Genomic DNA, 13,502 nt, shown 5'->3' with positions numbered 1-13,502 from the left:
GCCCAATCAATGTGTCAGACATCCTCCCTCGCAGACACACACACACACACACACACACACACACATTCACAAACTGCTTTTAATCTGCTTCTCTTTCACTTGAACTCTCTCCTCTCTGTCCCCGTCTCTCTGCCATGAGTCCAGCTGTGGGCTCATCTGCCAGAGTCAGTTATTATTCATCATGCTTCTATTGCTGTGTCACACACCTACACACACACACACACACACACACACACACACACACACACACACACACACACACACACACACACACACAGACAGTCACACTTCCACACAGGTGGGGCGTGATAATCGCTAGTCCAGTTGGGGCTCTGCCAGGTGGCAAATTGCATTCTAGTGGTCGTATATGTACAGAAATAGATCTCTCACCTTCATTATGACCCAAAATGTAATTTAAGCAGATTGACACGTGACACATTCGGGTTTTTTTGTTTGTTTTTTGCATCCTGACACACCTGCAACAGTTGAAAAACACTCTGAATGCTGAAATGATTTTTTTCTGTTCCACATATTGTCTTCTCTTTTTGCCAAATGCGCTTAAGACGAGGCTGATTTCACTGGATTAAAAGAGGCAATGACTGCCATATTGATTTAATTCACAAGAGAGACAGCAGATATGACTGTGTAGGTGTGTGTGTGTGTGTGTGTGTGTGTGTGTGTGTGTGTGTGTGTGTGTGTGTGTGTGTGTGTCACCTAGCTTATTTCAACAGCAGGAACTGTACATCAGATCTAATGCTATTTTCCCTCTCCTCCTCGTCCTCCTCGTCTCGCTTGTTTTTTCCAGAGCTCCACGGCCAGCTTCAAAGAGCAGTGTGGGCTCCCCACGGTGGCCAAACTCAAGCAGTGCATCCAGAGCCTGACCACGAGGCTGCAGAGCCCCGAGGGCACCATGGGGGCCACCATGGTGCTGAAGGAGGGCTACCCGTGTCTGGAGCCGCTGGTCAACCTCGCTGAGCCGATGCGCAAACTGCTCGCTGCCTACGATGCGGTGAGTGAGACGAAGGGCGGAGGGTAAAACCCTCTGCAGCCTCTGCTTCCTCACCCAGTAGGCTTCACCCACATGTCTAATAATTAAAGGGGGAACCAGTATTTTCTTACATGCTTCTGAAGCTCTTAGATTTGTGAGAGAGATAGCACCAACTGAGGTCAGACGTGTTCCTTCATTACCATAAACTGCTCACTTAAAAAAATAAAACTGACTTATCAACACAGTATGTCAATGAATTTGCTTAGTTTACTCACAAGTTTTGTTTTAGTTTAGTTTAGTTCTGTTTCTCAAGTTTGGTTAAAATTAATTCCATTAGAAAGTTTTGAATTGTGTTTTTGTGATAGCGAAGATGGTATAACTGAGTGTGCACACAACCTCCTGAGGCAATAAATATGCAGAAAGACACTGAGGCGACATGCATAAAACAGTCGCCCACACACACACACACACACACACACACACACACACACACGCTGCCAGCTGTGTCTCCTCCTACTCCATCTCCTCGTGCATCAGATCAGGACGAATCTCTCCCACCTGTGTCGGTGCTCGGCTATTACACCTACACGCACTTCAGCACGAACAGAGAGCGCTTCATTCCAAACTATTGCGTCGTGTTTATGCACGTCAGCGGAGCTAATGACGTTTGAGTGTGAACCCAGCAAATGTGGGCCCAGCAGGTCAGTGTCTCGAAGCCACAGTTTGTGTGATCTCCAGTCGAACATCACACCTCTTCAAGCCTTTCTGGGCGCACACACAAAAAGGCTTAGTCATCATCACACACACTCGCCCTCCGCTCTCTCATCTCTGTCTCCTCAGCTGCCCTGGAGCCAGTCTTCTGTTCTTTTCTTCCCCCCCATCCTTCCATTTCTTTGCACAAATTCTTTACATAAAATAAACTTAATGCTTTGTGTTGTTTTCCAGATCAGCATCCAAATCAGTGCCACTTGTCCTTTTGCACAGAATCAGAATCAGATCATACATATTGAAAACTTCAATGCTCCTCGTACCGTTTGAAATACAGCTCTGTGGGTTTGAACAATGCTTTTTAAAACGATTTTTATTAAGTTAGACTTTCTTCCCGTCTGTGCAGATGATTGCCGCCCAGAAGCAGCTGATTGAGAACGCCGATGTCGTTCAGGAGCGTGTCGCCCAGGTGCAGAGAGAAGGTAACAGTGAGCGACGGGTGACGATGACATCCGGCGATAATGAACGACGTGAATAAAACGACTGCAGTACACGAGATGCCCAAATCCTAAAACAAATCCCCCAAAATGAGCAAATGTGAACATCAAACAGCTGAAGTTAATGAGGACGACTCCTCGGAGAATCTGAGTCTGACTGTAAACAACGTTACACGTGGAGATACGGGACTCGACACCCTCAAAGGTTTTTGTCAGTATGGATTTCTAATTAGCAACAAACCAAAGGCGCTCTCGTTTTTGTGCATTTTCAAAACAGAAGTATGTTGTTTATAAATAAATAAACCTCGCATTGATATTCAGGTGTGATGCAGCTGTATAGCAGCATTCACAGTGAATAGATCGACACAGTCAAACCTGCGTATTATTAGACCTTCTCACTGTCTTAGATAACTCCTGACCTTTAACTGTCAGTGTAAATGTCACGAGGAATGGCACTCTGCTTTTGCGTTAATATGTAGATCAGTATTTGACAACCAATCCATCAAGACGTGTTGATAATTCTAGCACAATAGCTCCTACGCACATTACCGTTTACAGACAGTTGACAGTTATATTTCACCTGCTTTTGAATTGTTGATCCCCCCCCCCCCCCCCTGTAAACTGATGCAAAGCTCCTGTTTGTCTTTGTGTTTTTGCAGGAATGGACTTCCACGAGGATCTCTCTCGGCTCGGGGAGAAGGAGGGGCTGAAGGGACGCAAGCAGAGCAAAGCAGTGGAGAGTTTCACCTGGAACATCACTGTGCTCAAGGTGCTCATAGTGATATCAAAACCCTCTGAATCTGTAGGATTAACTCAATAATTGTCTTGTTATTGTTACACCAGACTTCTAGCAGCTAAAGAGTTGGTGGAAACCAAAAACAGAGCTGAGAGGAGAGTGAATGTTGGACACATTTGTCAGTTGGTTAGAAATGCTGCTCTTCAATAAATGCAGCCTCAAATCAAATGCTAAATATATCTCCTGTCAATCACGTCCCAGGAAACAATCCCAGCCAACAACAGTCTGCAAAAGAAATGCTTCCACATTCTGCTTTACTGGCATACGTGAGTTGAACTCGTGTCTTCCTGTGTGTTGCAGGGTCAGAGCGATCTGTTACGGGGAGCTAAGATGGAGTCCCTGGATGCACTGAGGCAGCTGGCTCTGGCCTGTGAAGCCTGTGGACTCACCTCCTCCAACTCCTCGTCCTCCACCTTCTCCACCGCCGAGCTGCACTACTCCTCCCACCCTCTGTCTGGCCGCCGAAGCAGCACACACGGCAACGGACGCATCTGAAGAGAAGGGAGTGGACAGAGTGCATGCAGGGGGATAACAGAGATGAGGAGATATGAGAGCGAGAAAGAGAGGAGGGGGGAAAAGTGTGGGTATAAAAAGCACCACGGGACACTTTCTCCCCGGCAGCGTATCCCTTTAGACAGTGAAGTATGTGTCTAGACTAGACCAGACCAGAGCAGTATATCTGTTAAAGCCTTACGGGGAGTCAATTTGTCACTGAAGGTCCGGCCTGCAGAGAGGCTATTCATGAATGTCGTAACTCCACCGTGGAAAAAGATTGAACTTTTAACGACTCCTCCTTATTTTTCTGTGAGAAAACGTGCAATTCCACGTTGTTACTCTGCAGGTTCTTCCTCATTAGAGAGGAAATAATAGACACCAGAATAATTTGTGACAACGGGGCTGTAGTGGAGCTGATGTTTATGGTCCTGTTGGTGTTCAGAGGTAGAATGCAGAATGGAGGAGATGTAAAGCTATTCTCCGCCTCAGCGTTTCAGCTGGTCCCCTGGGAAGGCAACAAGACTACCTGTGTGTGTGTGTGTGTGTGTTTACATGTTGACAGTGTTGCAATTAGTGGAAGGTGCTATAAGACATTGACAGACAGGATGTGACCCACAAAAAAACCATATGGAATATAACTGATTCTAGTAGCCTGTATTTTTAGCGTAGGTTAATACTACTTTTTAAAAAAGTTTTATGGTACTCTATGTTTGGTTTTTATATGTAACTGCAATTGAACATGTGCAGTATCTAGATGTAAAAAAACAACAACAACACAAAGCTTTTAGTCAAATTAGGATGATGTCACATAAAGTAGGTCTCAGTATCCTGTATGGATTACTGAACTGGCCTACCGGGTACAGGCACAGGGGCCCAAAGTGTCAGGGGCCACCCTGGCCTTCACCTAGAAAATGTAACTCAAAGAGACATGTGCCAACCGGGTAGAGACGCAAAATGACCGCAAAGACGCACAAAACAACGACAAAGAGACCGGAACAAGTACAAACGGATGCAAAGACGCACAAAGAGACTCACAACTACTATGAAAAGGGGCAAAACAACCACAATGAGGCACAGAAATGACCCTAAAGACAACAAAACTACTAAGACATGCAAATAGATGACCAAGAGACTCTCAGTGACTTTGAAAGTGGGCTTAACAACCATAAAGAGACACAAAACAACCACAAAGATACAAAAACCTACTACAAAAAGGCTGTGCCCATTGTCTCATCATCCGCCCGTGATTGATATCAAGATGAAACCTTTTCCTGTATTTGATCAGCTGCACTCTTCTGACTTCAAACTTTTCAAAAGAACATGGCAGCTGTTCTGGTGACGTCAAATTCCTCCAAAGCTATCGGACAAAATGAGACTCAATGAATGTCAGCCGAGAAGCCGAGCTTATCTAAAGTATCGACGGTTATTAATGAGGTTTGGGAGTTCGGAGAGGTGGAAAGTCTCACTCATCTAAACATTTGCTGATTTATCTAATTGACTGCGTCAGTTCTTTGCAGACTTGAACCTCTTAGCAAGAGATGAGCTGTGGAGCTCTTGTCCAGTCTGTTTGAAGGCCTATAATAATAATAATAATAATAATAATAATAACTTTATTTATATAGCACCTTTAAAAACAGAGTTTACAAAGTGCTTTGACGGACAAAGCAAGGCAATAAAACAACAGGAAGCTCAACAGTGAGGCCCAACAAAAGCTAGACCAACTAAGGTACAAATCTAAACCACAAGGGCCCCGAGATCATTGATACATGCAAAGCACCCATCAGAGGTGCATTGTTATTTAACAGAATCTGAGGTTTAATAAACTCTGCAGCACTCAAACATTTCCTAATCCAACCGCTATCTTCATGTATGGTGTGAAATAACCAGCAGCGGAACGCACACACGGGCTCTTGTTATCTTCGCCCGACGGCCTTTCAAACCCGTCGCGCTCAGTCAGGAGAGGGGACGGCTGAAGCACGAGGAGAGCAGGTGTGGTGGAGACGAGACGCGGTAATTGGAGAAGTTGTGGTTGCGTGTTGATACTGTAGTACTACATGTGTACGTGTGTGGATCGCATAACCTCCTCGCTATACCGACATGTGAGGTAATGGACGCTCAGAGTCTGTGTGTGTGTGTGTGTGCGTGTGTGTAGAACAGATTCCTGCAGCATTGGTGTGTGTGGTGATACACTGTATCGATGTAGCAATAATTCTAACTATAAATTACAAGAAAGTCAAGGAGGCGGTGTAACTCGATGCTTACTGACTGAAGGATTGACGACAATATAACTAACTGTATAGCTCAGTGATGCTTATAAATGTGTCCAGCAGGTGCTACTGATTATGGCTCATAGTTGTGCTTACCTGCCAGTGACGGCGTTCCTCTCGGCCTTTTGAGTGTAACTGCGTGTTTCTTAATTAATGCAGGAAAACACCTGTTCTTTTAACTCAGCTTTTGTACTCATATTCTTGTATTCTTGTGATGCTGCGTTTGAACCGAACTTGACAAAAGTGATAAGCACACACACACACACACACACACACACACACACACACGGGACCAAGTCTAACAGATTATAATCTATTCTCTTGGGAACAGAATTGATCTCCACTGTTGGTGATTTTCAGGCTTTATGAGTTGAAGGATTTTAATGCATCTTTAAAAAAGCCTTTTTTTTTTTTTTTTTCTTGGTTCCCAATAATTTTAATGTTGATTGTATTAAAAAAAATAGTAGGGCAGGTGTATTTAAAACAATTTTATTAAAAAGTACTCACAATCTAGTGGATTTGAAAAAAAATAATTTCCACCTAATCCTGCAGACAGTTTGAACAAAGCAGGCGTGAGTGAACTTTAGAACAGAAGACACGGTGAATGTTTTATTCTGCCCTTTTGAGGGAGGCAGGAAGGCGGACCGACGGGAGACGAGGATCACAGCTAAACATCGTAACAGCTCACCAGCCGATCGACCCCTGCTGGTGGCATTTAGCAGTAGACAGGATGTAATGAGAAACATGGGCGCGACACTGAGGCTCACCTACCCCTCTCTCAGTGCTTGTGCAGGACTACTGTGTGCTCTGAATGGCCTCCTGTATTTTTGTGCACTGTGTTAGCTGCCTTTCATTTATCTACACATTCCTTTCCTTTAAAAATAACCCATACTATTAACCTCTTTCATACCTCCACTCTCCTCCATCCAGGAGTGACAGAGCTGACGTACTGAGTCACAGCCACAGGAGGAGGTCGACCTAATAACATTTCCATGTGAGAGAAGCTTCTAAAAGTAGACGACATGTAGTGAAGAGAGAGCAAAGGTTGAAGGATAGAAGAAGAAGAAGAAGAGGCTGATGTTGCATTCACTTTTTGGATGCATGTGTGGTTGGCTGTGCTCACCTGCAGAGCTGCATAATTGGCTGTGAGCAATAGACGGAGTGACAGCACCTGTTGTTTTGGTCTATTTATAACGTTCTGACTCACTTGGAGGCCTCGGGATGTGTGCCTATGCTGGTGTGCGTTCGTCTGTCATGATACCACGGTGCCCTAATTCCTGGCCTGATGGTGCAAACAGGTTCTCCCACATACACACAGTCATTGCCAAACCATTTCCATGTTTCCTGTTAAATGCACCGAAGCAGACGGCGGCTTCAGGGGCCCGTTGCCCCCTGAGAGGCACGTTTTAAGTGGACGTAAACCACAATTTTCACAGGGACCTCTCTCTGAGATCTGCTTACCTGTAAGGTGGATCGCTCTGCATCAATGATGCATCAGCTCCTGTAAAACAAACCGCAGTATTAGCTTTCTGTGTTCCGGGTTTACATGCCTGCTGACATGGAGGAACACAAGTGGGTCAGAGAGCGAACAGGTGACGGGGTTTAACTTTTTGTAGGTGAACGTAAGCGGTCGGGTTTCAGTAATTCGCTCTCTTCTTAGGTTAAACCTCATTCTCAGAATAATGAATTCGGTACAAACTATGTTTACAAAGCAGATCTATGGTAGACATCGACGACTGTGCTGCTGCATAAAAAGAAACATTTAATAACTGAGGAAAACGGCAGCTTGTTATTTTAATGGAGACCTTTGCAGTGTGTCAACGCTTGAGCCACTCATTTGTCGCTCTAAAAGGAACATACCTGTGTTTCCGCATGATTTAACCGACTTATTCTAAACCATTTAATACACATACTGTTTCATTTGAAAAATATAGACATTGAATGTGTTTTTACACCGTCCAGGTGGTTACAGTTAATGTCATTAGAGTCAGCGTGCAGAGACTCGCTTAAAGCAAATCCATGTCAGCGAACATCAAGCCCGTGTTCTTATGTGCTAAAACATCATATCGTGGTGATTCACATTAATCCATCTTTTGTTGCATTAGCACACAAGGTTAATGTCGCTTTCATTGATATAAAACGGAGCGTGATGTTCACCTGTCTGGAGCAAATTTTAAAATCCCTGAAGGTTGCAAAATTCTGGAAAATAGTCAGTAAGCCAAGCATATATATGATTTGCAGAAACACCGGTATGATCCTTTAAACCTTGGTACAAAGCATTTTCATATCCTCTCCATGCCTGTTTCCCACATCCGCTTCATACGTCACTTACCTGATGACATGTTTACCTCTGCGGTCATCCACTCACTACAGTGCTTTACTATGATGTTCAGTATTGTATTTTGTTCGTGACCCTGATCCCTGAAGTGTGGGCTTCTTTACTTCCCTATATACCTTTTAAAACGGGAACAGATCTGCGTGAAGCTCTGTCTCTGAGGTACAGTGTTTAAAGTTAAAGGACGGGAGCTGTGGACGGACCCATGCTGAGGGAGCAGGGGGCGTTGTATCTCTGTTACCCCGCGTGTCTTAACCCGGCTCTCTCTGTGCTCTTCAGTGTGTGACGCTATACCTATCTTTGCAGACCAGTGGTCAAATAGTGCTTAACATTCATTTGAATAATTGAACGAGCTGTTTATACCTGCCATAGTGATGTGGACAAAGTTGTGTGAAACACTTGGAATATGTGTAAAAGGTATCTTAGGTTCTGTATTACCCCGTGGCGTCTGCAGTGTCTGTGCTGGCCCGTGTCTACGCCGCTGACCTTTCATCCAGTGTTGTTCCCTGTTCTTACAGTCACTGTATGTCTTTTGTAAGATAGAGGTAAAAAAAAAAAAAGACCAAAAGAAGAATATTTATTAACGTGTGTTTTAAGAAACATAAATAAATATAATTAATTAAATGGACCTTGCTTTTATTTTGAAAAGCTACTGTGTTTTCTATCTGACAAGTAATCTAATATAACACGAGTATGTATCCCAGACTTAATAAAGTGATCTTTTCCTGACCAAATCCTCGTGTGGCACGCTTCTTTATCTCTCTCTGTCTCTCTGATGCTGCTCTGTGGATATCTGTCCTGTTTATACTTACATGACGTTCTCCAATGGCTGCAACCTTTATCTAATGCAACCTTTGACTTCTCTAATAATTAGTTGGACAGGTTGAAACCTAAACCTTTCCAACCCTTTATTATAAATGTTGTTTACTTTGCCTTAAACAATAAGTGAGATTAATCAAATAATCGATAAAGGCTTGTGTTAGCATATGGTTAGCATCGGAGTTAGATCCGGGTACTTTGCCGAGCGGGAACCGAGGAGAGAAGATGGACTTGCAGAAGCAGCTGGGATGTCCGCCATGTTTAAAATGCAAGTCAGTAAAAAAAACATTTATTTTAATTTAATTGCTATAATGAAGTTGTGCAGTTGAACAGTTTTATTTATTGACAATGAGACAGTATAACCAACAATTCAGGTGAGCTAGCTGTCTGTTTTACCTCCAAATTGATTTTTTAAACTGTTGGTTCATTTACAATCTGACTGGTGTGTTTCTCTGCCCTGTAGACACCCCAAGTTCCCACAATCCAGTTACTTTAGGTGAGTACTATGTTTTTGTAACAAAATAGAAATGATGGCTGAAACTATAAAACAATAATCCCCCGAACTGAAGATGCAACAATTTTCCTTTTAAGTTTACCGTCAATGCTTCGCCACTCCTTCGCTCTGCCAGGCTGCACTGGTCTTTTCCTGCTGCTGTTGTTGTTGTTGTTGTTGTTGTTGTTGTTCATACAGTGTTTCAGTTTATTATTAAACTGGTTAGTTTCACCAGAGCTTGCTGCTTGCTCTGGCATGCTTATCAGATGTTCAGTCTGTGTGTGTGTGTGTGTGTGTGTGTGTGTGTGTGTGTGTGTGTGTGTGTGTGTGTCTCATGTGTCATGTGTCATGACTTGGCTGTTGCTGGTTGCTAAATTTACCTCTCTTGCTGTTGCAATCTGCCTCCAGAATGTGGTGTATTTGCATTGGTATAAATTGCAAACTGCTGTCTTTGTGGTCATTTCTCTGGGTTGCTGTCTTGCATTAGGACGCCTCAATGCTGTTGATTAGTCACTGAATAACTTTGAATATTGTGAGTGTTAGCGTTAGTGTTGGGCAATTAACTGCAGCACAGAAAGTACAGTATATACAGAAATACAATGTTCTGGTACTGGTGTATTAATCTACTTGAGTAATTCTAAAAGGTCAAACTACATTTTTTTTATATGGACATGAGTATAAATAAAGTTAATTTTTCAATGAGAAAGGCTGTCGGTTATAGCAGCAGGTGTAATTACGTCCATCATGGTTATGGTGAGTTGCAGCAGCAGTGACAAGACCTTACTGAAATACACTGTGCATGATGTTACTCTGTACCTCCAGCAGGGGGAGACAAACATCAAGCTATTTGCTTTCGGGTCAATCTCAAAATGATCTCACAGGTCGACCATAGTTCTGTGCAACTGGTTTGTTAAATGATTAGTTTAGAGGCTGAATGCTCAAAACGCGTTTTTGTCAGCATTGCATCTAATCATTGCAATTTATATTCCTCAATGTTTTTTTCTTATTTTTCAATTTATTTTAATTATTTAAGTATTTTTTTAATAAAGTTTTTGATAGTGGAATAATAGTGCAATATGTTTTTTTTTCATCATCGATTAATCTGCTCATTATTTTTTTAATCAATTGGTTAAGTTGTAAGAAAATGGTGCCCATGTAGACGTCGTCAAATTGCTTGTTTATTTGATCATCTATAATATATAACTACATTTATTGGACCAATGGGCCAAAAACCAAAGATTAAAAATTTTAAATGATATGAAGCAGATAAACTTGAAGCTGAAACCAACATATTTTCTGCATTATCACTTAATAACAATGACTGGAACTATTAATTGATTATTAAAATATTTTGTGATTTCTGCTCTATATTTTATGCGATTGGTTGTGAGCTGAATGCTTTACAGTTTTTTACGGCATGTTGTGTTAAATAAAGATGATGCACACTGGATTATAGGAGATGCACATGTTGCCTGTAGATGGAGACAGACCATGTCGTATGGTTTTTAATGTACGCGTACACGTATCCTACCCTCAAATAACAACTTAGCAAGCCTGGCCATCATGACATATTGTTGTTAATGTTGTGATGTATTGTCTTTTAAATAGGGCAGCAAAGTCTTATAGTTGCTGTATCTGCCCCCCCCCCCCCCCCCCCCCCCTGCCTCTCCCTCAGGAGGTGTTGGGCAGCAGATGGGAGGTGATGGAACTGTGTGGTAGTGTAGGCGGTGACATGACAAGCTGTCAGGCCCTAATGCAGGCTAACATCTGGAGGTTGTTGGCCACGTCACTTCTTGCCTGCCGGCGGGGTCCTCTAGCCCGGGGCCAAGAGCCACCCTGAGGGACATACACCCAGGGCCAAACCTGGGCCTCTGAGACAGGAAGCAGCAGCAATGATGGTGTGTGTAGAGCTGGAGTACGGTGGAAGTAAAAGCAAAAAGTCAAGCTCGTGTTGAGGGTAATGTTGACTGAGCGGCAGCACATACTGTCAGAGTGGAAACCAGTGTGCATGCAGGGCTAAACATCTAGCAGGGAAATAAATGTGAAAATAACTGCATGGCTCTGGAAGACATCTTTCTCAGTGTATTTATCACAGTTATCAGCTGCGACAAAAACCTCAGTCATCCTCTGTGAGTGGGTGGTGCAGACGCGACTACATGCACAGCAGGATACTGCAGGCCCGTGAAAACCGTTGAGGCACTGTGCTATTAGCGCCTCATTCTCGCCTTGAGCATCCAAGAAGCAAGTGCCTCTTCTTTTTTTTAATGACAGCCCTCACCCAGAGGTAATTTCACTGTGATTAAGGCAGGAGGGGGGAAAAATAAATCATCTCTTAAAAGTCTCTAAATGGCATCTTATTTATCCACCTTTTAACTAACTGCTGAAGGCAGACGGACAATGGCGCTGCATGTTTCTCTCCTGGTGAATAATTATACTTCAAGCATTATATGGTCCTTCATTATGTGGGTATTAAATATGGCACAGAGGACATGACACAGAAGTTTTGATGGCAACGTTTAGACAAAATAAATTGTATATATTTTTTTAAAACCACCTGCCCGATGCAAATATGCCTCTCTGCTTTTAATTTTTACACTTTCTACTGATATCAAAGGATCTAAGCTTCCTCAAGAATAAAAGTCTTGACTGAGCCTTTTTAAATACAGCATCAGTTATTTTTCCAGTTTAATTTACTGTCCAGATTGACCCCGAGATATTTATATGACTGGACAATTTCTATCTGCTGACCCGCAATTATCACTGGGGAGACCTCCTCCTTCTTCCTTCTGAAAGCAATAATCAACTCTTTTTAAAAAGTTTCATCACACCAGCTGACAAAAGATTCAACCTCCCATTTATAGGCCAGGTCATTGCCAGGGCAGTGTCATCTGAGAACTTTTGGATGTTACAGGACACATGGCTCTGCCTATAGTCCCCCTACCTATGCTGATATGCATAAATAACATGGTGAACATTATACACGCTAAACTTTATGTCCCAAGGAAGAGCACTGGGCTTTGAAGCACATAGTGGCCAAACAGTGGAATTACAACCTCCGGGTCTGGCACGTGATGCAATTTGGCCCAATAATATTTTTTCCCATAGACTTACATTGGGAAAGGGTCATCTGCAAATTGGCGGATACATTTTTTTTAAGGGTAAATCAACTTCCCGATACAAACCCTTAAATATCCCAATGAGGTCTTAAAAGTATCAACCGAACACACTGTTATTCTCCTTCTCTGTTCATGTGAATGAGCCGAAAATTAGGGTCTGGGAGGCGGGGTTAAAGGAAATGCTAGTCTGCCCACAGATGTGTAAGGATGTTGGAAAATGCAGGTAATTTTATCAGAATTTTATACTCTGAAATCAAACTTTTTTTTTTTTGCTTTTTGCGCTACTGAGCAACTTTCGTAGGAATGAAATGCCTCCGAACATTGTATCCAGTTCTCTTTATACGTCCATGCTAAGCTTCAGCATGTTAGCATACTGATGTTAGCATTTACGATGTAGAGCGTCACAGAGCTGTTAGCGTGGCTTGTTGTCTTTCTGGCTTACTTTCTCTGGAATGCTCAGCAAGAGAGAAGAGTGACAGTTAAGAAAACATATGGAAGATTATTGCAAGAAAAGGACCTCGAGTCAATCTATTCTCTGTCCCTCGGCTAAATTCACAACAGACGGCCGCTGCAAAGTGTTTCTTATTGGATGAATCGCAAAAAAATCAGGATCTTGAACCCGGGACGCGACGGAACGAGGTCCCATCAAGGCAGCTTGTCTCTTTTAAAATCACACTCTATTGTGAGAGTATACGTGGATAATTACACTCGGCAGAGTCGCTGTTGCACCTCTCTGAGCCCCCCCCCCCCCCGCTCCAAAAGACCTGAGAAGTCCCACGTTCCTACCTGAGCAATCAGACGCCTTCTTCACAGACATTGTATTTTAATCACAGCCATTCACAAACTTGCTGAAGTTTGAATTCACCTCCTCCTGAATCCTCCCTCGTATGCTATTCTTTTCATTTATTTTGCTCACTTGATTACACACTCGATGGACTCATCAATCAACAGTTTGCCAGTCAGTCACAAAGTCACTTTAGCTGCTGTG

The 13,502-nt window shown here is 43.0% G+C and overlaps 1 protein-coding gene across 1 annotated transcript in view; it reads left to right on the top strand.

The window, feature by feature from the left end:
• plcl1 (phospholipase C like 1) overlaps nt 1–8,820 on the top strand; it is a 63,886-nt gene extending 55,066 nt beyond the window's left edge. Inside the window, exons 9-12 of the mRNA XM_076110324.1 lie at nt 806–1,009; nt 2,103–2,178; nt 2,853–2,962; nt 3,290–8,820. Coding sequence (XP_075966439.1) covers nt 806–1,009; nt 2,103–2,178; nt 2,853–2,962; nt 3,290–3,484 — 585 coding nt within the window. The 3' untranslated portion in view covers nt 3,485–8,820. The remainder of the gene's footprint in view (nt 1–805; nt 1,010–2,102; nt 2,179–2,852; nt 2,963–3,289) is intronic.
• The last annotated feature ends 4,682 nt before the right edge of the window (nt 8,821–13,502 follow it).

Source organism: Anarhichas minor, unplaced genomic scaffold, assembly GCF_050575085.1.
Source record: "Anarhichas minor isolate MPS153535 unplaced genomic scaffold, ASM5057508v1 ptg000004l, whole genome shotgun sequence".
In the NCBI taxonomy this organism is placed as follows: Eukaryota; Metazoa; Chordata; class Actinopteri; order Perciformes; family Anarhichadidae; genus Anarhichas; species Anarhichas minor.
This window is presented reverse-complemented; position numbering and strand designations above follow the sequence as displayed.